Genomic DNA, 27,002 nt, shown 5'->3' with positions numbered 1-27,002 from the left:
TAAGATTTGATATTTCTTTTAAAGATGGTATGTTCAACTTCAAACATCAATAAACACTCGTATGTGCTCACACACAAAGTGTGTAAATTTTTTTACTTTAGTTGTTAAAATTGAAGGAGAGAGGAAGAGAGTGATAATTTTAGAGATGATAATTTTACATGTAGGTGAGGTTAAAAAAAATTGTAAAATTTTGTTTTGTGAAATTACTTTATTGTCCTTAACTTTTTTTGTTGTGATAAAAGACAAAGATGTATTTTCACCATCTTTTGGTTGACAAAGAGAATTTCATTAATGTAGTTTTAGAACTGTCTTTAACTTTTTTGTTGTAATAAAAGACAAAGATGTCTTTTCAATCTCTTTTTATTGACAAAAAAGATTTCATTAATGTAGTTTTAGATTAGATGGGCCTAATGGATCAGTCCTGGGCTTAATATTCTCGTTAACGCCGAAACGACAGTGTTTCAGCCCGTTTAACAGTTCGTCCTGGGCTTAATATGACCCGTAGCTCACTTGCAAAAGTATATCCTCGTATTTCTCTTTCTTTTCGCTCTCCCTCTTCGTCTTCCTCTCTCATCTGAAACCTGAAAGCCATGGCCACTCTAGCGGCGGCGGCTGCTCGTCAACTTGCAACTTCAAGTCGCATCTCCACCGCGAGGACCTCGTCTCTGACTTCCAATCTAATCCACCGCCGTGGCCTCGCCGGCGCTGCTGGTAAACCCCAAATTTTCAGTCTTGTGTTTTGTGCATTGTAAATTTCCGATCTGATTTTAATTTCAATAAAAAAAAATGTAAAATTTGCAGATCATCATGGGTCCCCAAGGGTTAATGTCTGGCAAGACCCGTTGAGCCCATCTAAATGGAAGGAAGAGCATGTCAGTCTCTCTCTCTCTCTCTCTCTCTCTCTCTCTCTCCCCATTTTTTGTGGTATTCGATCTCATGATTATATATAAATATATATTGTCGTGGTATTCAATTTCATGAAATTAGTTTCTTGTTGAAATTTAATGCGTTGTGATGTTTTGGTGCTTTTTCTAGGTTTTCATTTTTAGCCAATTTTTTGGAATTGAAAATCATGAAGAAAAAGCAAGAATCTTTATGGCTTAATGAACAACCTGTAATCAAAAGAATGGATTTTGGTTATTTTGGCCCTTATCCCCTCAATATTAATGAACCACATTTCATTTCATGTTTTATAATTAGATCAAAAGTGCACATTTTTACAGCTTCGATGTTACCGATTTCTCTTGTGATGAAACGAGTCATGATTTTTGTGGAATATAGACATTCTAACAAGAGGATTTTAGCTATGGATTAGTGCTTTTACACATTACTTCGTTGAAGTTCATTTGTGTTGTTCTTGAACCACTAGTATAATAGAAATTAGTCGGCACATAAAGTTTTGAACTTGTCTTGACTGGATTATGTACTTTTTCAGTTCGTAATTGTATCTCTATCTGGCTGGGGTCTACTCATCTATAGCAGTTACAAGTTTTTCTCTGGAGGCAAGAAGGAAGAGGTACTTTGGATTTCTTTCACCCATTAGTTTTCCAGTACAATTGATTTCACCCATTATGTAGTGATTTGTTGTGGTTGGGTACCGCCCTAGGCGTTAGACATGCAAAGCAACTTTTTTTTGTTAGTTGAACGAGCGCTGTTTTCAATTGTTTACAGTGGCTCCTGGTCATTTTTTTGGGTGCAATCGATCAGATATGCATTTGTATAGATTTTGTTAACAGTGATGCCAAAAACATAGTTTGAGCACTCACGTTGCATCTCCCACTTCATGCTCTTACAATAAATGGTTATCCTACGTTCGCCTCTTCATCGTATTTTTCTTCCTTGTGCGTTTTTGGCTGTAGGATAAAGATGGCTTGGTATTAAGTTTTTAGTGGTTCACTTCTAAGAAAATTTGCAAAATAATCATCAGATGATATTGAACCATGGGCAACAGGCTTGTTTACAATCTTCAAGTTGTTCACATATGGTCACTTGATCAAATTATCATCCGGTGTTGCTTTGCTCCTAATGCCCCACATAGAGCTATCAATCAATCGGGTTAGGTGAATTTAGGTTGGGTTGGGTTAGTATAGAGTGCTCTATTCTATGGTCAAGCATCCATTACATTGTGCCTTTTTTCAATGTGTTCGACTATGTTGGCTGGGACTGTCATAGTAATTCTAGCATCAGGGAGGAGAAAGAAAAAATGGGAACTTTAACTAAAAGCTTCCGGTACTGTTTGCTTTAATGAAAAACCACATTTTTACATTAAAAAGTAAATCTTAGTACTATTCATTTTACCCTTTATTTGGTCCTTATTGTTAAAACTCAAAGTTTTCAAGCCCTTTTCATTAGTTTTCCTAAGAAAAAATTGGTTTGAACTAGGTCGACGTCACTAGAAGTGGCCTAGGTATTTTAACGTTCCATTGACGAGTAACTGATGTTACTCTTGTTTGTTTTGGGTTGTGATTTTAGCTCTTGCTGACTAATTCTTGTTTCTTTTCAGAAACTGGTGGAAGCATCACACTGAGGTTGGGAGCATTAGATATTCCCAGAACTTCTTTGAAATAATGAGTTTTCTTGGATATAACGTGTCGTCATATTTCATTTTCGTTGTCAGCAAATGATTTCTGATCAATCTGAGATTGATACATTGAAAACAAATCGAGGTTAATGGCTTTGTTGGGAGTTCATGTCCCCCTTCAATTGTGTTCTTTTTGTAGTCACTTTTATGATTCGATGCAGTAACGTTCCATGTTTCAATAATATACTGCCATCCTCCTCCCTAGTTCAATTTTTCTTCTGCTATCTTTCAAGGGCAGTTTATCTTATCATGCTCTTGAGGAGTAATCCAATCTTACCCTTAACTTATTCTTCATAGTTTGTATTTTACCGTTTCGTCGATTTTGCCTGAGTTTCTTTCCCTTCCTCCGCATCCCCCACGGCAATGTCTCTCTTGTATTTTGGTAACTAACGCGATAATTAAAGTTTTTGAGATCGGGTTTTGCTTGTGGTGAAGCGATTCATTCGTTTTCTTGGCACTTCTTGACAAACCGTTATCCTTGGTTGTATTAGGGACAATTATTGCTAAATACAACAGCTCTTTAAGCTAAAACATGCTAAACGAACGCAGAGGCCTGACACTCTTTTTGCATAGAAGTCTTGCCAACTTGTTAAATCCGCTAAAACTCAGACTCGTCGATTTCCTCCCTGTACTCTTCTTTATCTTCTTCCAAACCGGAACCAGATTCGTCAAAGATATTATCATCGGTCACGTCTGTTTCTTGATCCTCCGCATCCGCAACTTCCAAATCTGCGTCCTGTGGATCGGCAGTGTTCATTTCTTCATCACTATCTTCCAGTTTCTTGGTATCCTTGCTGTTCAGGTTCTGTTGTTGGATGCTTCTGGCTTCGTGCTCTTCCGACTCTCCAACTTCAACTTTCTGTTTTCTATCATTATGTGTTACACTGTCGAATTTACCATTTGCTTCGCTTGTGTTGACGCGGGCAAGTTTGTTCTTCAGCTCTTCGGTGTTTTCAGAGTTTTGAAGCTCCAAACCTTTGACATCTGACGAATTAATGAGGTGATCCCCTGTTAGTTTTCTGTTTGAACCTGCTTCATCTTCTCTTCCCATTAACCCAACCTGATCATCTTTGAAGAATCTTCTGCTTCTCACACTTCCCACTCCGTCGTTCTCAAGATTTCCCCTGTTCTCCAGCCTCCTGTTTCTAGTCACTAATCTCCATTTCTTCCGTCTGTCGCCACCTTTAGGAGTCGCATAAAGTTTCTGCTTCTCGCCTGGTTCAGAGTTTTCAATGTTTCCAACATCCCCGTTTCTTGTGATCTTATTTTCTTCACCATCATTTACTTCATGATCAACATCTTTCCCGGTCGTGTTGGTAATTGTCTCAGCCTCGCTTGCAATATTAGTTTCTTTAGCACCAGTGACAAAACCACCATCTTTTCCTGTTGTGTTAGTAATCTTCTCAACTTCTTCTGTGCCACCATTCGTTTCCCTCCTATCAGTTTCTCTCTCTCCATTTCCAATTTGATCTTCTCGACCAATGGACTTATTCCCATTTCCATGCGCACCTGAAATTGTTTCCGCAATGTCCTTGTTTCCGGTGGATTCCTGCAATCGATCACCCTCTTCTTTTTTCTCAGCGACCTCTGTTTTCTCTTTTCCCGACACACTGTCATACATTATCAAATTTACAAGTGAATTTGATGGATCATCAGTGCTCACCGACATGACCCTAACCAGATCTTCAACCTGGTGTTTCAAATCCTCAATTTCAGCTTCCTTGCGCTTCAAGGTTTCTACCAATTCCATCGCTTGTGGATTTCCATTATCGGCATTCAGTCTCAGTCTCAGCACCTTGATTTCACTTTGCTTCTCCTCGAGCACAGCCTCCAGGGTTTGTAGTTCCTCTTTAAGCGAACCAATGGTGGATTTCAGCTCCGAGATTCTCCTGTCAAGCTCCATCTTCTGGGTTCTAATTGGGTATAGCTTTGCTTTAATCTCTTCGTTCTTCCTTCTCAATTCTTTGGTGTAGTCTCTCTCCTTCTGCAATATTAACCAAATAACAAAACATTACTAAATATATATAATCTAGTTAATGTTAGTTTATAAGTGTATATGCTGAAATATAATAAGAAGTCAGCTTTAAATATCAGCCCTTGGATCATAGTCCAAGTGTGCAGCTAAGATGTAATCTTAGATTAAGTAATATTTGCTCTTGCTACATGTGCTTAGTGTGTGCGTATGAATCAAATAGAGTGCAGAGTCTTTTCTTCTTCTTCAAGCTTAACTCTCTCTTTCTCTAAAACTCTCATCTTCCTCTTCTTCAGTACTCATAGATTGATTGAAACTTATATACAAGATTATAGTCTGTATGCTAACATGGCCTCAGAGCCAGGTTTGATCAATTGATACTGGGCGTTTGGATCTGTGAAGAGTGTTACCTAGAAATCGAGTCGATTGTGATCTGAGTCTAACATGGCAGGATCGGGTAGTAGTGAGGTGAGAACACCGATTTTCAAAGGTGATAATTATGAGTTCTGGAGTATTAAGATGAAAACGATTTTCAAATCTCACGGACTGTGGGATCTGGTTGAGAAAGGTTTCGAGAGTTCAGATTCGAAGGATGATGGTGAATCTGATGGAAAGAAGAAAGAAAAGGAGGAGTCGAGCAGTATTGAGAAGCTATCTCTAGCTGAGAGACTGATGAAAGATGCTAAAGCTTTGGGTCTGATTCAAGGTGCTGTTTCAGATGAAATATTTCCCAAAATCTCTTATGAAGAAACCTCAAAAGGCGCATGGGATACTCTGCAACAAGAGTACCATGGTGATAAACAGGTTAGAAATGTTAAATTGCAAGGTCTTCGTAGGGAATTTGAATATACAAGAATGGAGATGATGAATCACTTTCTGTTTATCTTACAAAGTTATTTGATCTGATAAATCAAATGCGGAGTTATGGAGAGGAGTTATCTCGAGATAGGATTGTTCAAAAGTTATTGATTAGTTTGCCATCAGCTTATGATTCTATATGCTCTGTTATTGAACATTCGAAGGATTTGGATGTGATTGAGGTACAAGAAGTAGTGGCTTCCTTGAAGAGTTTTGAGCTACGTCTAGATAGACATTCTGAGCACAAAACTGAGAAAGCATTTGCTAGTCTCAATGTGAATCCCAAACCAGCTAAATTCACTGGAAATCAAAGTGCAAGGTACCATAAGAATTGGAAAGAAAAAGGGAAGAGGTGGGATAACAAACCCACTGATGGTGCTAGAAATCCTTGTAAACATTGTGATAAGCTACATTTTGGTGAGTGCCGATTCAAGGGTAAACCAAAGTGTTATAACTGTGATAAGTTTGGTCATCTTGCAAGGGATTGTAATAGCAAGAAACCAGTGCAACAGCTCAATTATGCAAATAAGGTAGAATCTACACCCACCATGTTTTATGCTAGTAATCAAATTAATACTAGTGTAAAGGACTGTGATGATGTATGGTATGTAGATAGTGGGTGTAGCAATCATATGACTGGAATGGAGGATTTACTTGTGGATATTGATAAGAATGTAACTGCAAAAGTTGAAATGGGTACTGGACAGCTTGTTGATGTAACTGGTAAAGGGAGTCTTGTAGTTGAAACTAAACTAGGCAAGAGATATATCAAGGAGGTTATGCTTGTGCCTGGACTGAAAGAAAATTTGCTCAGTGTGGGTCAAATGATGGAGCACGGTTATTATTTGGTGTTTGGAGGTCACAAGGTGGAAATCTATGATGATAGCTCATATTCCAACATGGTTGCTAAAGTTCCAATGAAGGGAAATCGAAGTTTTCCAATGAAATTACAGACTGGAATACATATTGCTTTCAAGGAAAATGTATGTGCTTCTACTACTATGTGGCATAAAAGATTGGGACACCTAAACATGAGCAGTTTGAAATTGATGCAGGAACAAGAAATGGTAGTAGGATTACCAGAAATCAAAGTAATTAAAGGAGTATGTGAAGGTTGTGTTCTCGGCAAACAATGTAGAGAAGCATTTCCAAGGGAAGCTAATACTAGAGCATCAATTCCTCTAGAGCTTGTGCATAGTGACATTTGTGGTCCGATGCAGACAACTACAAAAGCTGGCAATAGATATTTTCTTACTTTCATAGATGACTGCACCCGGATGTGTTGGGTTTATTTTTTAAGGCATAAATCTGAAGTTCTCAGTGTGTTTAAAAAGTTCAAAGCCACTGTGGAGTTGCAGAGTGGTTATAATCTAAAGCAGCTTAGGAGTGATCGAGGAGGTGAATACACTTCAATGGAGTTTAACAAGTTTGTTGAAGATGTAGGCATGGAAAGACAACTTACCACTCCATACACACCACAGCAAAACGGTGTGGCAGAGCGAAAGAACAGAACCATTCTGGAAATGGCTAAGTGTCTCATGTTGGAGAAGGACATCCCACTTGAATTTTGGGCTGAGGCAGTTAATACCTCAGTGTATATTCTGAATAGATGTCCAACCAAAGCTTTACATAAGAAGACACCTTTTGAAGCTTACAGTGGGAGAAAACCAGGAATTAAGCATCTAAAGGTGTTTGGTTCTTTGTGTTATGCTCATGTGCCAAGTCAACAGAGACAAAAATTCGATTTGGCAAGCAAGAGGTGTATTTTCTTGGGATATGGTAGTTGTGAGAAGGGATATAGACTTTATAACATTGAATCTGGAAAGGTGACTATTTCCAGAGATGTTGTGTTTAATGAAGAAGCATGTTGGGATTGGAATGCACAGAAGGAAAGAAGGGAGAGTATCCAGATCATTGAAATGTCTGAAGGAGAACAAAACTGTGAAGGAGGTGCTTGTGATTCTGAAACACTCAGTGAAGAGAATGTTGGGCCAAGCTTAGTTACTGAGCTCTCTGATCAAGAAAGAATGACAGGTCCACAGGATTTTGATCACACTCCTCTCAAGTACAAAAACATTGCAGAAATATATGAGAAGTGTAATCTGTGCATTATAGAACCCGAATGTTTTGAAGAAGCTGCCAAGGATGAATCATGGCAGAAGGCTATGGAAGATGAAATTTCTATGATTGAGAAGAATCATACTTGGGATCTTGTTGATAGACCATTTGATAAACCAATCATTGGAGTCAAATGGGTTTATAAAACAAAACTAAATCTGGATGGTTCAGTGCAGAAAAACAAAGCACGGTTGGTTGCAAAAGGTTACTCTCAGAAGCCTGGAATCGATTTTAATGAAACTTTTGCACCAGTGGCAAGACTTGATACTGTGAGAACTTTGGTGGCCCTTGCTGCACAGAAATGATGGAAATTATTTCAGTTAGATGTAAAGTCTGCATTTCTAAATGGAGTGTTGAATGAAGAGGTGTATGTGGATCAACCATCTGGTTTTGTTATACAGGGCAAGGAAGACAAAGTGTACAGGCTCAGGAAAGCTTTATATGGTTTGAAACAAGCTCCAAGAGCTTGGTATGAAGAAATAAATTCCTATTTTGCAAAGGCTGGATTCCACAGAAGTCCGAGTGAAGCTACTCTTTATATCAAGACATCTCACAGTGGCATTCTCATTGTGTCACTATATGTAGATGATATTATCTACACTGGAAGTTCAAAGGAGATGATAGCAGAGTTCAAAGGTGAGATGATGAGACAATATGAGATGACTGATCTAGGATTACTTCATCATTTCCTTGGTATTGGGGTACTGCAGACAGATAATTACATATTCTTGCATCAAAAGAAATATGCAAAGACTTTGCTTGAGAAATTTGGACTTAGGGATTGCAAGCTGGTTGCAACACCATTAGCTATGAATGAAAGACTTACAAAAGTAGATGGAAGTGATCTGGCAGATGAGACTTTATATAGACAAATGGTGGGAAGTTTGCTATATTTGACAGCAACAAGGCCAGATATTATGTTTGCAGCAAGCTTATTGGCTAGGTTTATGCACAATCCTACCAAGAAGCATATGAGGACAGCTAAGAGAGTTCTGAGATACATACAAGGCACTGTGAACTATGGAGTTGTTTATGAGAAGGGAAAAGGAGCAGTGTTGGTTGGTTATTGTGATAGTGATTGGAGTGGAAGTGAAGATGATATGAGGAGTACATCTGGCTATGCATTCAATCTTGGTTCTGGTGTGTTTTCTTGGGCCTCAATCAAACAAAGCAGTGTTGCTCTTTCAACCGCAGAGGCAGAATACATCAGTGCAGCAGAAGCTACTGCACAGGCCATTTGGCTAAGATTTGTACTCTCTGATTTCGGGGAAGAACAAGCAGAACCAACTAAGTTGTTGTGTGATAATACTTCAGCAATTGCCATATCAAAGAATCCAGTTCATCATCACAAAACCAGGCACATTAATCGGAAATTTCATTTCATCCGAGATGCACTTCAAGATGGTGAAATTGATCTGGTATACTGCAAGACTGAAGAGCAGATTGCAGATATATTCACTAAAGCTTTGGCAAGGGATCGATTTGAATTACTGAGGACAGCTTTGGGAGTGATTTCAGCACATTACTTAGAAGGGAGTGTTAGTTTATAAGTGTATATGCTGAAATATAATAAGAAGTCAGCTTTAAATATCAGCCCTTGGATCATAGTCCAAGTGTGCAGCTAAGATGTAATCTTAGATTAAGTAATATTTGCTCTTGCTACATGTGCTTCGTGTGTGCGTATGAATCAAATAGAGTGCAGAGTCTTTTCTTCTTCTTCAAGCTTAACTCTCTCTTTCTCTAAAACTCTCATCTTCCTCTTCTTCAGTACTCATAGATTGATTGAAACTTATATACAAGATTATAGTCTGTATGCTAACAGTTAAGTCACACACTTGGTTTGTGCTGTGTTTCATGATTCAACAACTTGTTTGTGTAAATGCATTCGTGTGCTCATTGGGTAGAGATTCATGGACTCAATCTTCTACGTAATTTTTTTCTTTCTTTCTGAAACAAGCGATATTATGGGAGGGGGAGATTCAAACTCGGAACCTTAACGGAAAAGAACTGAGCAACAAGCCTCTTGCAATCATCCACATAATTAGATTAGTCTGCACTTTGAAATTCCACACTTATAAATGATTTTTGGATGACTTGTAATTCAAACAAGTAACCATTCTTGAAATCCCCATTACATCTGCTTCAAATTTTAAGGCTCCTATTAGTTAGTTTTAAGGGTTTTAATCGTGGGTAGAAGCAATAGGTCATTAAATAAAAGAATAAACAATCATAAATTTAATCATCGCACTTTGTTTTCATCCTTCAACGGCAACCAAGAAATTTAGAAAAATGAATCCCTAATAAAATAATGGACAATTAGCTGGAGTCATCACTTTTTAACATTTGATTGTAGAAATGATATTTAATAACAATGACATATTAGTCGTATATTGACATAGTAATGATATATCGATGACATAACGACCATACAACGATGACATAATGATACCTGATCATTTTTACAACTAATGTCAAAAAGTGATCATTTATGCTAAATGTCCTAAAATAATTGGTAACTGATTGAATAAGTAACGTCACAAGCACATACATGTGAGTTTGGTCAAATTAAAGGGTCGGTTTCTTTAGAATATATAGGACGTTTGAAAGTGATTTTAAAATAATTGAAAATGTTTTTAGACACACCAAATCGCTTATATTTGGCAAAAAGAAAAAAAGTAAAAATTCTTCTAAGTTTAAAAAAAATACTTGAAATATTTTCTGAAAGAAACACTGGTTATGTGCGTACTTTCTTTAGGAAGCACTTCAAGTAAAGTGGTTTTTAAAGAAGCATTTCCAAACACAACCTAGGGTCATCAATCTTTTTCCTGGGGTTAAAATGCTTAATTTTCAATGGCTTCTGGTTCTGCATATTGATATTGAAACAACAAAACAAATGCATGCAAATTGAAAGCTAAAAACAACTCTCAATTCATCACAAAAGCCGTTTTCGATTAACAGAAAGCGCTTTTAGCTATTTCAGAATAGAATTATACAGAAGTGAGTTGCACGTAGTCCCTTTGGAGACACTCGGCTTCGGTGGTTGATTTAAGGATGTAATTAAAACTGAAATAAAAAAATTTGAGTTGCATGTGAGAGAGAGAAAGAGAGACAGATAGGGAATTAGACCTGGAGGAGGTGGTGAAGGGAAAGAAGGTCGGAGTCTTTCTCATTGAGGAGGAGGTTGAAGATGCGCCGCTCCCTGAGCTTGTGGAGGAGCAACACTCCGAGCAGCGCTGCCCCGAATGCCAACACCAACATCAATCCATATGACTTCCCATTCCCTCTGCTGCCGCCGCTGCCGCTGCCACCACTTCCATTCCCCTTGCTGTGATTGTTATAAGATCCCATTCCCATCACCCTCAATGGAATATCTACCTCACTCTCCCTCTCTAATTAAGTAAGAGGCTGGTCAGAGTGTTTGCATGTTTTGGTTGCTTGCTTGTCATCTAAAATTGACCCTCCAACTAATCTAGTACAACTCTCTCTTTCTCTCTCATATAACTCACAGAGAGGAGAGAGGAGAGAGGAGAGAGGAGAGAGAGAACGGAGTTAACAAGGACGAAGTGTGAGTGAGGAATCATGGGAACCGTGCTCAGGGCACTGATATTCTGGAAACTCCACTCTTCTTTTTTTATGACTTTTTTATTTTATTTATTTATTTGAGATTTTCCATGTTTCCGTCTCTAAATTACAAAGCTGTCCTTTTGTCTTGCAAAAATATATGAGTCTTTTTAAATGATTAAAAGTATTTTTTTTAAAGAGAGATAATTGGTGATAAGGTTTGTTTATCTATTTTTTTTGGGAGGCTGAAATGCCTCACAAGTCTGTCTTCTACACTAGCGGCAGGTTTCGAACCGAGACCTTCAGTTTTTAATTTTAAGAATGCCTCGTAATCTGTCATTTACTACTAAACCACCAGCTTGTGGTTAACTAAAAGCGTTTTTAAATAAAGTATTTTTGGAATCAGTTTTTTGCATAAATATTTTAAATGCTTTTAAAACTTAAAAAATATTATAAAAAAAAAACTCTTTCGATTATTTAAACGCATTATCCAAACGAGTCACACTAGGCCAATATGTAGATGGAAATTGTTTTGATCCAAAATTATGGGGATTGCCATACTTTTTTCCCACCAAAAAATTGATTACTGAAAAATAATTTATGCAACAAAAAAAAATTACAAAATATTATGACAGATAAAAAACCACACCAATTATTTTTGTCAATAAAGAATCCCAAATTATTGAATGTAAATTGTAAGGTTTCAATTTTACTGGAAGTCCCTATCACCTTGGATTCCAAATTGGGCTAAGGCCCACCACCTTCCAAAACCCGATCCAAATTCACAACCCGCCACAACGCCACTACCGCCAAATCCATTCATTGGCGAGCCGTTCTTTGCACTGTCGACGGACGCTTCCGGGGCCAACACACAAAGGTAACTACTTCACCGTATAAAGTTTCTACCTTTATCTGTTTTCCCTCCGAAATCGCCTCCCATGTCGGATGACATCTTCGGCGAAGATTTTCTGAATTTGGAAGCGACCCACCAAAAGGAAGGTTTCGAGGAAGGCTACAGAGACGGCTTGGTCGCTGGAAAGGAGGAGGCGAAGCCGACGGGTGTCAAAACCGGGTTCGAGGTGGGCGAGGAGCTCGGGTTCTACAGGGGATGCGTGGATGTTTGGAACTCCGCGATCCGGGTCGACCCAACCCGGTTCACGCACCGGGTACAGAAGGCGGTGAGGCAGATGGAGGAGATGATTGAGAAGTACCCGATCATGGAACCGGAGGACGAGAGCGTCGGGGATGTGATGGAGGCTCTGAGGTTGAAGTTCCGGGCGGTTTGTGCTTCGTTGGGTGTGAAATTGGAGTATAAGGGGTACCCAAAAGGTGCTTCTGAGGCTACGGAGACGTCATTTTGAGAGGGTTGTCGTCGTTTTGGTGGAATTAGGGTTAAAGGTGGAAACTTTGGTTATGGGGGAGTGTTAGTGTTCTTGATATGTATTGAAATTACTTTTGGTTCTGGTGTGTGACTACTGACTAGTTTTGTCTAAATTAGAATACAATTGTGCAGTTTTTTCGTCTTTTCGATTTGTTAGTCATTTTGTTTGTGGCATGTTATGAATTCTGTTGTGTTCTACTTGTTGTGCAAGAAATGTATGAAAATTTTATCAGCAGAGCATGGTTTATTTCGAATTTCGGTTTTGTTGAGATGCTTTTATCATCAGCCACTAGTAGCTACCTGAACTTGTGGCTAACGTTAGATGAGATTGTGATCAGATAAGAACAATGGCCACATTGTTTTTTGGTGGTGTCTTTTTCGTTATCGTAATCTGTAAGGATTTTCTGCAGTTGGTGATGAGCAGGAGGGAGAGAAAATGTTGAAGTCGATGCTTGGTTGCTGCAAGGTTTACATATCCGAAAGCAGAAACAGGGCAGCGCTGGAATCAATCGAACGGGCTGCTAAGCTTTTCTCGGAAGCACCGATTGTGAATAAGTTCGAAGATGAAACGTACAACAGAGTTGGTTACACACTTGTCTCTACGTTGGCTCCAAAGCCGTCTGTAGATCGTAGTCCTTTGAAGATGGCAGTGCTTGCCATGGTCAAGGCTGCTTTCGAAACAATTGATCTCGAGTCACATTGTGGAAGTCATCCGCGGCTCGGAGTTGTGGATCATATATGCTTTCATCCCCTTCTCGGTGCTTCTTTGGAGCAAGTGGCTGGTGTTGCCAACTCTTTGGCTGCAGAAGTTGGCTCTAGTCTTCAAGGTTTGCTTTTATTCTCTTCTTTTCTTAGGGTTAATGCCCCTAAGTTGCTATATACAAATTATGTGATAATTTAGAAACAGTCGAATTCGAACAATATGCGACAGTTTACCTAATATATGAATTGCTAATATCTTAAATGTGGCCTGCAGTTCCTACTTTTCTCTATGGAGCTGCCCATGAAGAGGGAAGAACGCTTGATTCAGTCAGAAGAGAGTTAGGTTATTTCAAGCCGAATTCTAGCGGAGAACAATGGGTTGGGGGACCGAAATCAGATTACTTGGCGCTGAAGCCGGACAAGGGTCCCCCTCAAGTGACTCAAGGAAGGGGTGTCATTGTGATTGGAGCAACCCGGTGGGTTGATAACTATAATGTCCCGGTCATCTCTACTGATATTGCTGCTGTTCGTAGAATTGCAAAACGAGTGAGTGGCAGGGGAGGCGGACTTGCTTCGGTCCAAGCCATGGCACTTGCGCACGGTGAATCCATCATCGAAGTCGCTTGCAATTTGTTGGAACCAGAGAAGGTGGGAGGAGATAGGGTTCAACTTGAAGTTGAGAGGCTTGCAAAGGAAGAGGGTATGAGAGTTGGGAAAGGCTACTTCACTGATTTTTCTCAGGAAAGATTAATTGAAAGTTACTTGAAGTCGGATTTCAGTACAAACAAAATGTGTTTCTAGATTGTAAAAGCACTTTTAATGTGCACTAGGACACATATTACTCCTAATAAAAGTGCTTCTAGCTTCTAGCTTCTTTTTTTCTTTTTTTTTGTCTAGAAGCACTCTAAAACAAGCTCTCAGTCACTGTCGATTACTTACATCCCGTGATGAGACTTATAACTTGTTTGGTTGAAGTTTCCCCATCCATCGTTGTCAACACAACCTCCAAACATTGGTTACTTCCTATTTATTTTTCAATTAACTTGAAACTTTGTCATTGTTCTTGGTGTGTAGATAGAATCAATGTATCTTATTTCTTAATCTTATATATATTTTTTATAATATAATTATGGAAGTTGTATTTGGTGCTTCATGATTTAGTACATCATCCGACAAAGCATGGCAATTATGCATATCCATATATTTGATTCGGTGCACAAATCCTTCATCTATTAGTACATGACAACATTCTGAATGGTAGTTGAAATTTTGTGAAAGAATTGTATCTTCCTTTTTAGAGGTCGCACTTGGTGCGATGGCAAGTGCCTTCGCCCATGAGCGGTAGGTCTCGGGTTCGAGACTTGGGAGCAGCCTCTCCATAAATGGGGGTAAGGCTAGCCGACATTCACCTCTCCCAGATTCTGCGTAAAGCGGGAACCTTGTGCACTGGGTACGACCTTTTTTTTTTTAATTGTATCTTCCTTTTTCTTTTCTTTTTTTTAAGAAAAGAAATCAACTGGTGATGGAGCCATGACAATTTACCATTTCAGAAGTTACTCCAATTACGGACTTCAAATTCAGGATCAGTTGTATGAACTGCAGACTTAGAATTCGCTCCAACTACTGGGATGTGGAAAAAGCTCAGCTTTTATAGAACGGTCCAGAGATGATAGGTCCTTTTTCTGAGAACCTGTGAGGACCTCCTTTTTCTCACAAGCAAAAAAAAATGGGAAGAATGGAGTCGAGGTTGAGCCATCACCACAAAGGAATATAAAATAGAATGGTGCTATTAGGAGAGCATTAGATATGAAACCCAATTAAGAGAAGAATGGTGCTCTCGATTAAATTACAGTTTCCATTCTACTTTTTTTTCGACAGAGGGGTGGGAGAAATTGGAAGAAATTGAAATTAATACAACCACAAAGGAAATACCTTTTTGTAGCTTCGAAGAGAATTTTAATTTTCCTAGGGCACTGTGAAATCGGGTCGCATTGATCTCCTTCAAAGTAAAAAATTTGAGTGTGAACCCTATTTTTATTTTTTTAGGTGTTTTGATTTTGTTTTAGTGTAACAAGATTATATAAACTCAATAGTTTTTTTACCGTTAGATTAATCTTATGACTAATATAAAAGAAGTCTTTACATCTTTATAAAAAAAACCTTGGGAGAGCACTTTTGGATAAGATAGAGAAACGCGTAATTTTATAAAATCAGTCAAACTTAAGAACATAAATTTTGCTTTGAAATTGTTAAAAGCGCTCGATCTTCGAGTATTCACTACAACACGAATCACACACAACAAATTGATATACTAAAAATCTCTGATAAAATATTCATATGTAATCTAATGTAGAGAGTACCTTACATGGTCCGTTTTAGAGATAAATGGTGTACTAATTCACATATTCTGAACCACTAGAGTCTTCCATGTAACTCCCGACCCGTTTGATCTAAAATCCAACAAATGCGTCAATAATTTGTAGGACAATGTTAATAGTTGCACGTGGGGGTTAGGTTTTCACGTTTACCTAACCCTAGGCTGTTTTAGCCCCACCTCCAAAACTGCTTCTGAGTACCTTTCAATTAAAGGAAATATCCATAAAAAGAAGATAAAAGGTACCTTATCAGAAGAGAGGATCGGAGATACTCCGATCACATCTGGTCATCGTATATTGTGCGGTTAGTTTTTATCAGGTATTATTTATATTTAATTTTAAATAAAAAAATTACAATAATTTCTAACCATACGATGTACGATGAACAAATGTAATTGAATGATCTTCTCATAATTCTCACAAAGAGAATCCGGTGAGAATCCTCTGGTCTTATCAGAACCCTAATTCTGGAGTTGTTTCCAGAAAAATGCAGATAGATAAACTACATCATTTTGCAGATGTAAACTTATTCCAAGTTAAATAGAAAAGCGTGCTATATCTCTATCTAACTTTCGAATCTCCCTTCCAGCAATTTAAAGATGACAAATTATAACAAAAAAATATATATGCTTTTACATTCTGTAATTTTAGCGTGCTATATTTAAGAATGCAGGCTAAATATAAGAATATCTTTAGAGATAGCTTGAAAAAAAAACTTTTGTGCTAAGCTGCTTATACATTCACCATGCGGTTTTGTTAATTTATTAGATATTGAGAATGGACTTGTCAAATTGTGGGGACATTCGGGGATACGGATGCCGCGTCAATGCTGACTCGTCAACTTGGCTTTTATATAAAAGCACTTATCAATCTATCAGATCTCAAGAAGCAGAAAATAATTTTCAGCTGCAAAGACTAAACATTGGAGAGAGCAGAAAATGGATTTCAGCCAAGGATGCAAGGTAACAACTCTTTCTTCTTCTTCTTCTTGAGTGTAGACGCTTCGGCTTTCCCGGCCTTGCATGCATCGCCTCTGTCTGTATCTCTCGTTAAGTCACGTGGTCACGTCACTTAATCACTGTGATCATTTAACGTGTTCTTTGACAAGAGATATGTAAGTTTTTCCGGTTGTGTGCAATATTATCTTTAATTTCTCACCGATTATATGTGCGATTTGTTAATCTGTAGGAACAAGAACCATACATCTAAAATCATTTATGTTGGCTTTATTTGTAATGTTCTACAAACAAATTAGATGATTGAGATTGAAAATAGAAGACCTAAACAATTGTGAAAATCAAATTTAACGACTTAAAACACTCATAACTATGAATAATGAGTAACATTGATGTCACCCTCAAAACCATGAGCTGTTAATCAAGGCTTTCTGTGGGCTAATACCTGCGGGGAAGGAGAAACCATGATCAACCAGAAGAAACTGTATTAAATTATTAATAATTAATAAACATAATAGCCATACACTTGTCAGTATCCTAGTGGAAGTTCATGACATGATGTGATTCACGTGAAGACGATATTCTTACTTAATGTTTCTTGACTTTAAATAATCAAGTGATTAAGACCATTTTAATTTCTAATTTTCCACTATATTACTTGACATAAAGTCCACTGCATTATGCAGACGTGACTTAAATAGCATGTATGTTCCTTTGCACTTGAGTTTGAACTTCTTTTTGTTAAATTAGAGTAGTTTAAAACATTGTTTTACGTATGATTTCATTTTATTTCGTTAAAACTCGTGAATGAGATATTATTGACGCTAGGACAAGAAGAAGAAAACAATAGACCAGTCCATGCTACTCTGCTGCAAGCTTTACATATCCGAATCACGAAACCTCGCTGCCCTCGACACCATTGAGCGTGCCGCTAGGCTCGACCCGGAGTCAGTCATAGTTAACAAATTTGAAGACCGAGAATACAATAGGGTCCGGTACACTATTGTGTCATATGTCATGCATGATAGCACAGGAAGTGCCATATACAGCCCCTTGCAGCAAACTGTCATGGCCATGACAGAGGCAGCCTTTGGAGCCATCAACCTTGAGCAGCACTCGGGCGCTCACCCTCGGTTGGGGGTTGTCGATGACATTGTCTTCCACCCGTTGGCTCGGGCATCTCTGGATGAAGCTGCTTGGCTTGCTAAGGCAGTGGCCGTGGATATTGGTAATAGATTCCAAGGTTAGTCCTAAGGTTTTGAACACCATTTTTATGCTGAGTTTGAATCTTTCAGCCCGTAATTTAGGTTAATTTAGCGTAGATTATAGCACAAAAAAAAATTGAAAACATAAAAAGCTAATCTTTTAACTTGTACTGCAGTGCCAGTGTACTTGTATGCTGCGGCACACCCTACAGGCAAGGCCCTAGACACGATCAGGCGTGAGCTGGGCTACTACAGGCCAAATTTCATGCCAGATGCTCTCCAAGAAAAGCCCGACGAAGGCCCAACTTGCGTATCTCCGGCAAGAGGTATCACAATGATCGGGGCACGTCAGTGGGTCGGCTTGTACAACATTCCCATAATGTCCACGGATGTCGCGGCCACTAAACGGATTGCACGGATGGTGAGTGCCCGAGGGGGCGGACTCCCAACCGTGCAAACACTAGGATTATTGCACGGTGAGGACTCGACTGAGATAGCTTGCATGCTCTTAGATCCCAACCAAATCGGAGCGGACCGCGTCCAGATCTACGTCGAGATGCTTGCGGCACAAGAAGGGTTGGATGTGGAGAAGGGGTACTTCACTGATTACTCACCAGATATGATTACTGAAAAATACATGAAACTAATTTCATCTGCAGAACAATGATGGCAAGTGGATATTGTGAACTTGGATCTTCTATTTATATTTCTAAAAGAAATTCAATGTCTTTTTACATCGCGATTGTAAATCTATGGATAAATTAATCTACATTTCGGTTTTTTTCCAACTCTTAGCCCTGCTCTGTCATGTACATTGCTTTTTTCGAAAATCTTCGGACAATAGAGTATGAAGCAGCTCTTGGAACCTCTCCGAACCAGGACCTGGCTTAAACACTGAATCGTTACCACGCACGGAGCATGGGTCAGCCCCGCCTTCAGGGCTGCCTATGCACCACCCCCCAGGTGCAAACCGGTTTGTGCGACCTAGAAGCTCTTTATCAATTTTGTCCAACACTGGGTCATCCTTAGCAAACTTTCGAGCAAAGGGAGCGTTGCTGTTCACCATTTTGTCAAAGTCCTTCATTGACAAAGAGATGGGATGCTGCTTAGGAGGGCTGTCCCAAGCAATGTAGTGGAGATCGTGACTTATCGCAGTGTGGCGATATTCCTCATTGTCGCAAATAATAGTATGAAAATAACCTTCCGGAGAAGAAACAAAATTTGTGTAGTACATAAGCATTGTACGTGGGAGGTTATCCCATCCCCATATACAATACTCGAGAAATGATCGCGTTAGCATTACCCAAGCAGAACCTGCACACAAAGAAAATTGCAAAATAAGAGAAACTATTTATTTAAACAGAGATTGATTGCTGATTGCAACATGAAGACTGAAGTCATAAAGATTATTTCTAATCAGCAAAGCGAATCACATCTTGCAGAAGAAACGGAATTTGACATGGAAAATTTTCATCTTTGTTCTATTTCCCCCCTTTGCCGGGGCTGAAGGAAGCGGAAAGTTTTGGTGGAACATTCGACAGAAATATAGTCTTAGCTGATCCTTTTAGATTGGCTTTGTAGTTCAAATATGTATATTAGTTTGATTTGCATGTGATTTCTTTTCACAGCAAATTAGACTAGAATCACCTTCACTCCAGGTTACTGTCCAATCCAATCTATGATCTATCAGTGTGAATCTGGTGTAACTTTAGCCCCATGTAGGATGATTAAAACTCCCTTGGCCAGATTTAAACAAGCAGGGAAAATAAGCATTTCCATTCTAACACTAATAAGTTTGGAAATATGTTTGATATGTAATGTTATATAAATATTCAACAAAAAAAGATTCAATAAAAACTCATATAAATGAAAATGGGCTGACAATTATCCAGGGTGCTCTATACAGTGTGCATATATAAAAGGTGCTCTCTCTCTCTCTCTCTCTCTCTCTCTCTCTCTCTCTCTCTCTCTCTCTCTCTCTCTATATATATATATATATATATATATATATATGTATATATAATTCTAAATACCTGTGAACAACTTGAATGATGTAGGAAGTGATCGGCGCTGAGTAGTCGATGCAAGGTCAGATTTTTTTGATAAGTACAGGCCTGGATCAATTATGATAGGTTTTGCTCTTTGGTTCCTGCAAAAGAAGGCATTATAGCATAACCATGATTACGTAATGGTTAACTGCAAAAATGAAATACCCTCTTGCTAGGCTATACTTACAGTTTCCATCCAGTGAGCTGCATATGTTCAATAAAGTTGATGTTTCTGGAAATATTGGAGAAAGCATGAAGCAAATCTGCACCATTAGGAAACCGATCAAGTAACATAGAGTAGACTGTATCACAGGCACAAAGCTAAATAACAAATGTTCTGGGTGCAGCTTAATTAAACAGCACCATGAGATTGCAGTGGTAAACCAACAGGACGGAGCAGTTTTCACTCCTAGGACCAGAAAAACTCCCATAAATGAAAGGTAGCATAGATAGGCATCAGAACTGAATATCCCAAACTAATATCTTCGAAAAAATATGGTACACTGTACACATTTGATAACTGCCTTAGAAGACTCTAGAACATAGGATCTTAAAGGACTATTTCATAGACGAACAGTCAATGAGGACAGACTTCATCAGGTATTCGAGAAAAATGTCAATTCATGGGGTACCGATAGAGCATTGTGTATTAGCAGGCAAAACTTAGTTATATACATAGGGTTCATTAGCAAGCAATAATTATTATCAACAACTGCGACACGGTAAGAGATACAGAATATATTGAATCAGCAGCAAGCCACTCACTCTGCTACCACACTAAGAGGGTTGAAAATTTTGTCTTTTGAAATTCCCAACCCATCAATCTCAACAATAAACTCACTTTAACCCATTACCAAATACAGAATCCAGCTTTCCCTTCTGAGAAAGTCCGTCATAATTAAAAGTAATGCAGCTACACAAATCCACACTGCGACAATTATTATTGCTTCACAATTCAGGCAAAAAAACAAAGTTCTTAAAATGAAGAATGTGGCCAGCACCGTATTACCAGGCCATATAGAAGAAAAGAAACTCAAACACAAGCAATGGAATTGCTACCCAAACCATTACCCAATGCACAAAATATGTACCAAATACCTCTAACTATCGAGGCAGGAAACATTATGCAATCATATTACAACATCGATCATGAATCATGATCAACAAAAGTAACAACGAGCAAAGAGAAAAGTCTGATACTAACCATCTTGTGTCATGAGAGGATAATCTGATGCACTGAGGTTTATAAACCAGTCCCACTCTGAGCTCTCCTTTAATAGAATGGAAATGGCTTGCAGAGTACAAGCAATCATCGTAGGGCCCTTATAAGTCACCAAATTGGATTGAGACATAACACGCACATTCTCTACTTCACGAAAAGTAAGATCAGCCTTCACTAAACTTGCCAATTCCAACCTTTCACGAGGCGGAGCCTCAAGATCCAAATGCAGGATATATTGATTTCTTGGATGATACACCGCACTTAAAGTCCTCATCATCCTATGACTATCACCCTTTGTACCCGATATAAGATACGCTAAACTAGGTGCCCCACTTTTGGAACCCCCATTGGTGTCCAATGATCTTTTCAAATCAGATTCAACAAAATACCCACTTGAGTCATCTGGTTTTGAGAAGGGAATAATGTCGAATGACAACTTCTCTCCAGCGTGTGGAGCGGTAAAGATCCCGGAAATGGCAGAGAAAAAGAGGGTGATGAATATGATAAAGCTAGCAATGAATGGAATAGCCCAAATCCTATCACCAATCACCCTTGCTGAGTGATGATTTACATACTTCCTCATACTCGTTTACGGGTTCCTATCCAACAAAATTTCGGCTAAGAACCCTAAAACTCTATCAGCTCACAAACCCAGAAAGGTTTATCAAATTCAAAGCAAAACCGACATATTCTGAAGATTCTAGAGCTAAAGAGGAGCAAAGAGGTTCGGTTACGGAACCCTAAAACGCCACTTTAATGAGCAAATGAATAACATCTAAGCTGGGGGTTAACAATTTTCCGCAATAAAAACATGGGTTCCGATCAAAATTGCATAAATTACAGAACTTTTGGCATTGAGGAGCTATGACGGCCAAAAGGGCATGTGAAAAAATGTATACTTCATATATTCAGAGAGAAAATAGATGCTTACAGTGATACGTTGGCACCGAGGAGTAACGTCAAAACGAATTTAAATCCATGGGAGTTAGTTCAGAGTTCCATGAATGGAAAACGTCTCTTTCGCTTAACTAACACAGATCTAACTTACCCAAATTGAAGACAAAACCAAAGTTCTAAGCATAGAAGCTTCAAGCAATGAAGTTTGGCCGAGAGAGAAAGTGAGAGATAGAGAGAGAAGGAAATGCTTACTCAGGTAGAGAGGTCCTAGAAAAGATTCAGAAACAAGAGAAAGCTTGGGACTGAGAAATCAAAGGCTTTAAGTGATGAATTTTCGCAGCTTTCTGATAAAATTAGGGTAGAGAGAGAGTGAGAGAGGGGAAATAATGGGTGAATAAGTATGAATACTTTGCTTTAACTGTGGGCAAAAGCAGAGTTTAATTAAGCAAAATTGATAATTGTTTATAGTAAATTAGTACATAGATTATAGGAAAATGAATGTACAAGAAACAAGTGATGACACCATAGATGTACCCCCACCCCCATTACCTTAATCAATATTGAAAAACACTATACATTATTGTAATTATTGTTCACATAGTTTTTTTATTTTTGAATTATGACATTAAACCTTTACATACAGGGGTAAATGAGTTCAAATCTTCTGCACCTATTTTGTGTATGGTATTTTTATAATTTTTATTATTTATTGATCCATGTTAAGTTTATGAACACCAAAATTAAAAAAGATTAAATTTATGTACATGTATAAATGAATAATAAGTGTCACAAAAAAAATCACATTCAAAATAAGAGCAGAAAGTTTAAATAATAATTATAATAATAAAGTGCAAATGATTTGAGCTCCCGTGTGAATAAGCCATGACCCCATACTTAAATGAAATTAAAAGTTAGGTGAGATTTTGAGGAAAAGGATCATTCTTTTTCTGGAGATTCTAGGAATTTCGTGATCGCGATCGTTTATTGTATATCGTGAGATCAATTTTTGTTAGATACTATTTATATATTTAATTTTAAATTTTAAAATAATTTCTGAACGCACAATGTATGATGAATGATCCCGATCACAGAATTCCCAAAAAAAAAATTCCGGTGAGGATCATTTTCCAGATTACTATAGATCACCGCCGGATCCTTTTCCAGATTTTGACTATAGATCACCTTAACTATATGAAATGATTATGTCGTAAACAAAATCTATATATTGTAAGGTGTGACTCACATATATGATACATCTTGTGGTGAGGATCCTTCATATCCACAACCAAAAATAAAAAATTGAAGTCTCTATTTTTGTTCTGGTTATACATTAATTTTTACATTCTGCTTCGTAATTAAAGAGTGCTTCTAATAAAATCATTATTCAAAAATATCAAATTTCAAACGTCTTTCAATTAGAAATAAAAATACCAATTGGTATACGGAAATTGTGAGTATTAATTTAATTAAAATCCCTATTCCCTTGAACTTGTAACTAAGTAGGTCATGAACATAATTTGTGGTCTTAGTTTGTTCAATTTGGGTGAAGTCAAGTCACACAAAGCACTCTCGTAAACTCTCAAAACTTTTGTTGCTCCACCCTGCACAGGGGCGAAAATCCATCACTGTCTTGGTCGTACCATAATAAAAAAGTGTGTCATTAATTGTTTAAGAGGAAATGAGACAAAGGATACAGTAAAGGAAAGATTTGATAAGGTATTTCAACCTCCATGAAAGTATATATGTTTGGAATGACGGAGAAAATGAAACAAAGGAAAGATTTGATAAAGTATTTCAACTCCCATGAAAGTATATATGTTTGGATCGACGGAGAAAATTAAACTCGGCATTTAGACTACAAAAGCTCATTATTTCACTAATACTTACATTCCCAAAGTCATCTGCCATTTCCTTTGTATGAAAGGAATTCACTGTACAGAAGTTAAACATTGATCAAGTTTTTCAAAACACTAATAGTCGACAATCAGTTTTGTTCAGTCATAAATTTTTGGGAGGACAAGTTGCATGATTCAAAAGCAGCTCTGATTCCTCGTTAGTTCGCTTGTAACGATTCGTCTTTCAGCAACTTACGGCTAAGTACATTTAGCAATGCTCTCGAATATTGACGAGAAGCCATTTTCCAGTCCATGCCAGTTTTCATCATTGCTTTAAACTCTTCAAAACCTATTCGCCCATCCTATTAAAACACACATCAAAATCGTTAACATGTGTAAGTCTGCAAGTATACTACTATGGTACCAACTTAACTCTTCATTTTCTGGACATCGTTCGTACTGTGTTCACAGACTGCTACGACCTTAATCCTAAACTCTAAAACTTGTGTTAGTAATATCAAACAGCAGAAAACTTAAGTTGGTACCAATAGTATAAATCAGAAAGCATATTAAGTTGGTAGATTTGTAAGAATCCAAATGGATATACTTGAAAATTAATTACCTTGTCCAAGTCAACATCGAATATGATGTCTTGGATAACCTGCTCGTTATCTGGACCAAGTTTGTCATCCAGCAATGCTTCTCTCAACTCATCGAACTCAATATATCCGCTGTTATTCTTGTCGAAATAGCCAAAAGCTTGATGGAGAAATTCATCGCTGTCTATCTTTTTTAAGTGAACAGACACCATAACGAATTCATCGCAGCTCAGTGTGCCATTTCCATCAGCATCCGCCTTTTAAATATGTACAGAGAGATTGTTAGATATGGTAGAACGTGAAAATGAAAAGAGATTTAAAAACAAAAAAACAAAAAGGTGTCGAGCAAAATAAACTCACAGCATCCAACAACATCTGCACATCAGGATCAGCGACATTGTGTCCGATCTTCACAAGACCATCTCGAAGTTCTTCAAAAGTCAAGTTTCCGTTGTTGTCAATGTCCATCATTTCGAATATCTGTCTGATTCCATCTATTTGATCCTCTGGCAAGTTATCCGCCACCACCTGAAGTTATGAATAATTCAACAGTTAACGAGGCTTGTGAAAGCATCAAAGAACCACCTTTAACAATTAGTGAAAGAAAAGAGATTCGGGAAATTGCGTACTCTAAGAACTTTCTTCTTGAACTTATTCATTAACGAGAACTGCTTGATCCTTAATGTGACATTTTCTCCCAGAGGAACATTAGGAACTTGATTCGCGTTTCTTATCCACGGATGATCTTCATATAAAATGATAGGGAATGGTTAGTACAATTTTTAAGAACTCCACTTGAGAACAACTACTGCACTTTCAAAGACATGCTAAGTGAAAGAAACACAGCCATTGTATAGTACCATATTTTTTGCTCATATACGTACCTAGGACTTCTTCAACTTTGAGCCTGTTGCAAGGATTTGGATCAAGCATGCTCCTCACTAGTTCTTTTGCTTCCTCCGAAACATTTTTCCATGTCTCCCTCTCGAAATCTATTGTACCCCGAACAATAGCCTGTGCAATTCCTTCCTCAGTTTCTGGACTAAGTATAAACCCAACATTAGAAAGCATTCTCGAAAACAATATATTCACTCATTTTTTTGCATATCATATGCACTGAAGTTAACCAGATTCTTGAGAAGAAAAAAAAAAGTTAAATTCAACCACAACCAAAATTTAAAACGAATTTACCTGCCCAAAATGGAGGCACTCCACAAAGTAGGATGTAAAGGATAACCCCTGAACTCCAAACATCAACTTCCGGCCCATAATTACGCCGTAGCACCTCCGGAGCCATGTAATATGGACTTCCAACAATTTCGTTGAATCTCTGACCTACCAAAATATTTTCAAGATTCGAAATCAACATTTGAAAAAGCAATAACAAAGAGAGGTCATGTTTTGTAAGATACCTGGTTCGAAAAATATGGAGAGGCCGAAATCAATTGCCTTCAATTCTGCATTTTCACTACCATCTGCAAAAAGGAAATTCTCTGGTTTCAGGTCCCTATGTATCACTCCATGCTTGTGGCATACCTGCAAAAAAAATAATAATGATCAATTAGATAAAACAGCCTGACAACTTCAAGAGAACGGAACTCAAAGATATTTTATATATATCTATACCTGGCAAATCTCAAGTATTGTCCTGGTAACAGTGGCGGCAGCTCGCTCCGTGTAATGCCCTTTTGCCACAATCCTATCAAAGAGCTCGCCGCCTTCGCAAAGCTCCATGACAAGATAAACTGCCTCCCTATCCTCATAAGCCTCCTTGAAGCAGACAATATTCGGATGCTTAGGCAAACGGCGCATGATCTCAGCCTCCCTCCTCACATCCTCGACATCAATCTCCGTCTTCAGCTTGCTCTTCGATATGGTCTTGCACGCAAAAGCCTCCCCCGTCTCCCTGTGGACGCATCTGTAGGTGATTCCAAACTCCCCTCGCCCTAATTCATTGCCAAACTGGTACTTGCCGAAGATGTCATTACCGGCAGTCTTGTCCAGCACCCATATAATAGTGCTGTGGTGGGGAACCGGTGCAACGAACGACCTGCGTGGCGACGAGTCGTGTACACTGCTTTGAGGTAAAGGTTTGATGATGTCTCTTCGTCTGTGGTGGAAACCTGCTTTCGCAGGTGTGCATACGCAGCTTCCCATGGGAATGAGGAAGGGGTAATTTGGTCAATTAAATCTGCAACATCGATCCCATGGGAAGAGAGAGAGGGAGAGAGAGGCAGAATGCTAGAAAGAGAGAGAGATTGAAGAGGGACACTAATTTTGGGAAATGTTTGCGTCTGGGAATAGTTTTGAAAAACAGTTGGTTTTGGTTTTAAGGCGTCCCGCCATTTTCTTAGGGTTGTTTTGTTACCGTTACACTTGACGGCACAGCTTTACTGTCGTTAGGTATACCCCCGTCGTCAATCTGTGTCATTTGGTAGCCCTGAGAACTAACGCCGTCAACCGAAGTCAACTGTGGTCGTTGCTTGGTATTTTGTTAATCAAAATTATTAATTTGCATAAATTAAGAAAATATAGCCTCATAACCATCAATCACTAGCTTTCTTTAGATGGCATATGAACACGTATAATAACAAACAGGTTGAGTTAAATATATAACATTATAGGGGTAGATCGTTCTACATTCAAATTTGCGAATTATCAAATCAACAGTTAAACGGTACCGTTTGATTCA

General features: G+C 38.3%; 6 protein-coding genes across 9 annotated transcripts; 3 read left to right on the top strand and 3 right to left on the bottom strand.

Moving 5' to 3' along the window:
* The first annotated feature begins 515 nt into the window (after positions 1 to 515).
* On the top strand, positions 516 to 2,703 carry LOC126582208 (uncharacterized). Its single transcript, XM_050246257.1, has 4 exons — positions 516 to 711; positions 802 to 872; positions 1,436 to 1,516; positions 2,504 to 2,703. The coding sequence occupies exons 1-4, from the start codon at positions 591 to 593 to the stop codon at positions 2,525 to 2,527; spliced, it is 297 nt and encodes a 98-aa protein (XP_050102214.1). The 5' UTR covers positions 516 to 590; the 3' UTR covers positions 2,528 to 2,703.
* Positions 2,704 to 3,039: 336 nt separating this feature from the next.
* On the bottom strand, positions 3,040 to 11,178 carry LOC126582204 (uncharacterized). Its single transcript, XM_050246252.1, has 2 exons — positions 10,656 to 11,178; positions 3,040 to 4,565 (listed from the first exon to the last, which is right to left on the bottom strand). The coding sequence occupies exons 1-2, from the start codon at positions 10,881 to 10,883 to the stop codon at positions 3,180 to 3,182; spliced, it is 1,614 nt and encodes a 537-aa protein (XP_050102209.1). The 5' UTR covers positions 10,884 to 11,178; the 3' UTR covers positions 3,040 to 3,179.
* A 634-nt stretch (positions 11,179 to 11,812) lies between these two features.
* Positions 11,813 to 14,232, top strand: LOC126582205 (uncharacterized). Of its 4 annotated transcripts, XM_050246254.1 has the most exons (4): positions 11,871 to 11,967; positions 12,708 to 12,788; positions 12,882 to 13,298; positions 13,448 to 14,232. In XM_050246254.1, the coding sequence occupies exons 3-4, from the start codon at positions 12,908 to 12,910 to the stop codon at positions 13,972 to 13,974; spliced, it is 918 nt and encodes a 305-aa protein (XP_050102211.1). In that variant the 5' UTR covers positions 11,871 to 11,967; positions 12,708 to 12,788; positions 12,882 to 12,907; the 3' UTR covers positions 13,975 to 14,232. The 4 variants fall into 4 exon arrangements, with proteins under 4 accessions (XP_050102212.1, XP_050102211.1, XP_050102213.1 ...); XM_050246255.1 differs by lacking the exon at positions 12,708 to 12,788 and having other exon boundaries at positions 11,813 to 11,967; XM_050246256.1 differs by lacking the exon at positions 12,708 to 12,788 and having other exon boundaries at positions 11,883 to 12,386; positions 12,870 to 13,298.
* Positions 14,233 to 16,351: 2,119 nt separating this feature from the next.
* LOC126582441 (uncharacterized) lies at positions 16,352 to 18,497 on the top strand. The gene is made up of 3 exons (XM_050246590.1): positions 16,352 to 16,510; positions 17,333 to 17,747; positions 17,886 to 18,497. The coding sequence occupies exons 1-3, from the start codon at positions 16,487 to 16,489 to the stop codon at positions 18,374 to 18,376; spliced, it is 930 nt and encodes a 309-aa protein (XP_050102547.1). The 5' UTR covers positions 16,352 to 16,486; the 3' UTR covers positions 18,377 to 18,497.
* On the bottom strand, positions 18,388 to 22,288 carry LOC126582440 (beta-glucuronosyltransferase GlcAT14A-like). The gene is made up of 4 exons (XM_050246589.1): positions 20,962 to 22,288; positions 19,945 to 20,020; positions 19,743 to 19,858; positions 18,388 to 19,023 (listed from the first exon to the last, which is right to left on the bottom strand). The coding sequence occupies exons 1-4, from the start codon at positions 21,560 to 21,562 to the stop codon at positions 18,515 to 18,517; spliced, it is 1,302 nt and encodes a 433-aa protein (XP_050102546.1). The 5' UTR covers positions 21,563 to 22,288; the 3' UTR covers positions 18,388 to 18,514.
* Positions 22,289 to 23,700: 1,412 nt separating this feature from the next.
* LOC126634167 (calcium-dependent protein kinase 24-like) lies at positions 23,701 to 26,801 on the bottom strand. Its single transcript, XM_050304656.1, has 8 exons — positions 25,937 to 26,801; positions 25,723 to 25,846; positions 25,502 to 25,645; positions 25,195 to 25,347; positions 24,940 to 25,055; positions 24,671 to 24,838; positions 24,334 to 24,567; positions 23,701 to 24,073 (listed from the first exon to the last, which is right to left on the bottom strand). Exons 1-8 carry the CDS (start codon positions 26,465 to 26,467, stop codon positions 23,930 to 23,932), a joined length of 1,614 nt encoding a protein of 537 aa, XP_050160613.1. The 5' UTR covers positions 26,468 to 26,801; the 3' UTR covers positions 23,701 to 23,929.
* Positions 26,802 to 27,002: the final 201 nt, after the last annotated feature.

The sequence above is a fragment of the Malus sylvestris genome, chromosome 9 (assembly GCF_916048215.2).
Source record: "Malus sylvestris chromosome 9, drMalSylv7.2, whole genome shotgun sequence".
In the NCBI taxonomy this organism is placed as follows: Eukaryota; Viridiplantae; Streptophyta; class Magnoliopsida; order Rosales; family Rosaceae; genus Malus; species Malus sylvestris.
Note: the sequence above shows the minus strand (reverse complement) of the source record. Positions and strands in the feature narration are given on the sequence as shown.

Excerpts from the sequence above, each read along its gene's own strand:
- LOC126582208 (XM_050246257.1), top strand. The coding sequence starts at position 591 with ATGGCCACTCTAGCGGCGGCGGCTGCTCGTCAACTTGCAACTTCAAGT. Across the intron at positions 712-801 it reads TGGCCTCGCCGGCGCTGCTG|ATCATCATGGGTCCCCAAGG; the intron begins GTAAACCCCAAA and ends TAAAATTTGCAG. Across the intron at positions 1,517-2,503 it reads CTGGAGGCAAGAAGGAAGAG|AAACTGGTGGAAGCATCACA; the intron begins GTACTTTGGATT and ends GTTTCTTTTCAG.
- LOC126582204 (XM_050246252.1), bottom strand. The coding sequence starts at position 10,883 with ATGGGAATGGGATCTTATAACAATCACAGCAAGGGGAATGGAAGTGGT. Across the intron at positions 4,566-10,655 it reads CCCTTCACCACCTCCTCCAG|AAGGAGAGAGACTACACCAA; the intron begins GTCTAATTCCCT and ends TTAATATTGCAG.
- LOC126582440 (XM_050246589.1), bottom strand. The coding sequence starts at position 21,562 with ATGAGGAAGTATGTAAATCATCACTCAGCAAGGGTGATTGGTGATAGG. Across the intron at positions 20,021-20,961 it reads TCCTCTCATGACACAAGATG|ATTTGCTTCATGCTTTCTCC; the intron begins GTTAGTATCAGA and ends CTAATGGTGCAG. Across the intron at positions 19,024-19,742 it reads ATCATTCAAGTTGTTCACAG|GTTCTGCTTGGGTAATGCTA; the intron begins GTATTTAGAATT and ends CTTTGTGTGCAG.
- LOC126582441 (XM_050246590.1), top strand. The coding sequence starts at position 16,487 with ATGGATTTCAGCCAAGGATGCAAG. Across the intron at positions 16,511-17,332 it reads ATTTCAGCCAAGGATGCAAG|GACAAGAAGAAGAAAACAAT; the intron begins GTAACAACTCTT and ends TATTGACGCTAG. Across the intron at positions 17,748-17,885 it reads TATTGGTAATAGATTCCAAG|TGCCAGTGTACTTGTATGCT; the intron begins GTTAGTCCTAAG and ends CTTGTACTGCAG.
- LOC126582205 (XM_050246256.1), top strand. The coding sequence starts at position 12,029 with ATGTCGGATGACATCTTCGGCGAAGATTTTCTGAATTTGGAAGCGACC. Across the intron at positions 12,387-12,869 it reads GGCGGTTTGTGCTTCGTTGG|GATTTTCTGCAGTTGGTGAT; the intron begins GTGTGAAATTGG and ends GTAATCTGTAAG. Across the intron at positions 13,299-13,447 it reads AGTTGGCTCTAGTCTTCAAG|TTCCTACTTTTCTCTATGGA; the intron begins GTTTGCTTTTAT and ends TGTGGCCTGCAG.
- LOC126634167 (XM_050304656.1), bottom strand. The coding sequence starts at position 26,467 with ATGGGAAGCTGCGTATGCACACCTGCGAAAGCAGGTTTCCACCACAGA. Across the intron at positions 25,646-25,722 it reads CTCCATATTTTTCGAACCAG|GTCAGAGATTCAACGAAATT; the intron begins GTATCTTACAAA and ends ATATTTTGGTAG. Across the intron at positions 24,568-24,670 it reads TGCAGATGTTGTTGGATGCT|GCGGATGCTGATGGAAATGG; the intron begins GTGAGTTTATTT and ends CATATTTAAAAG.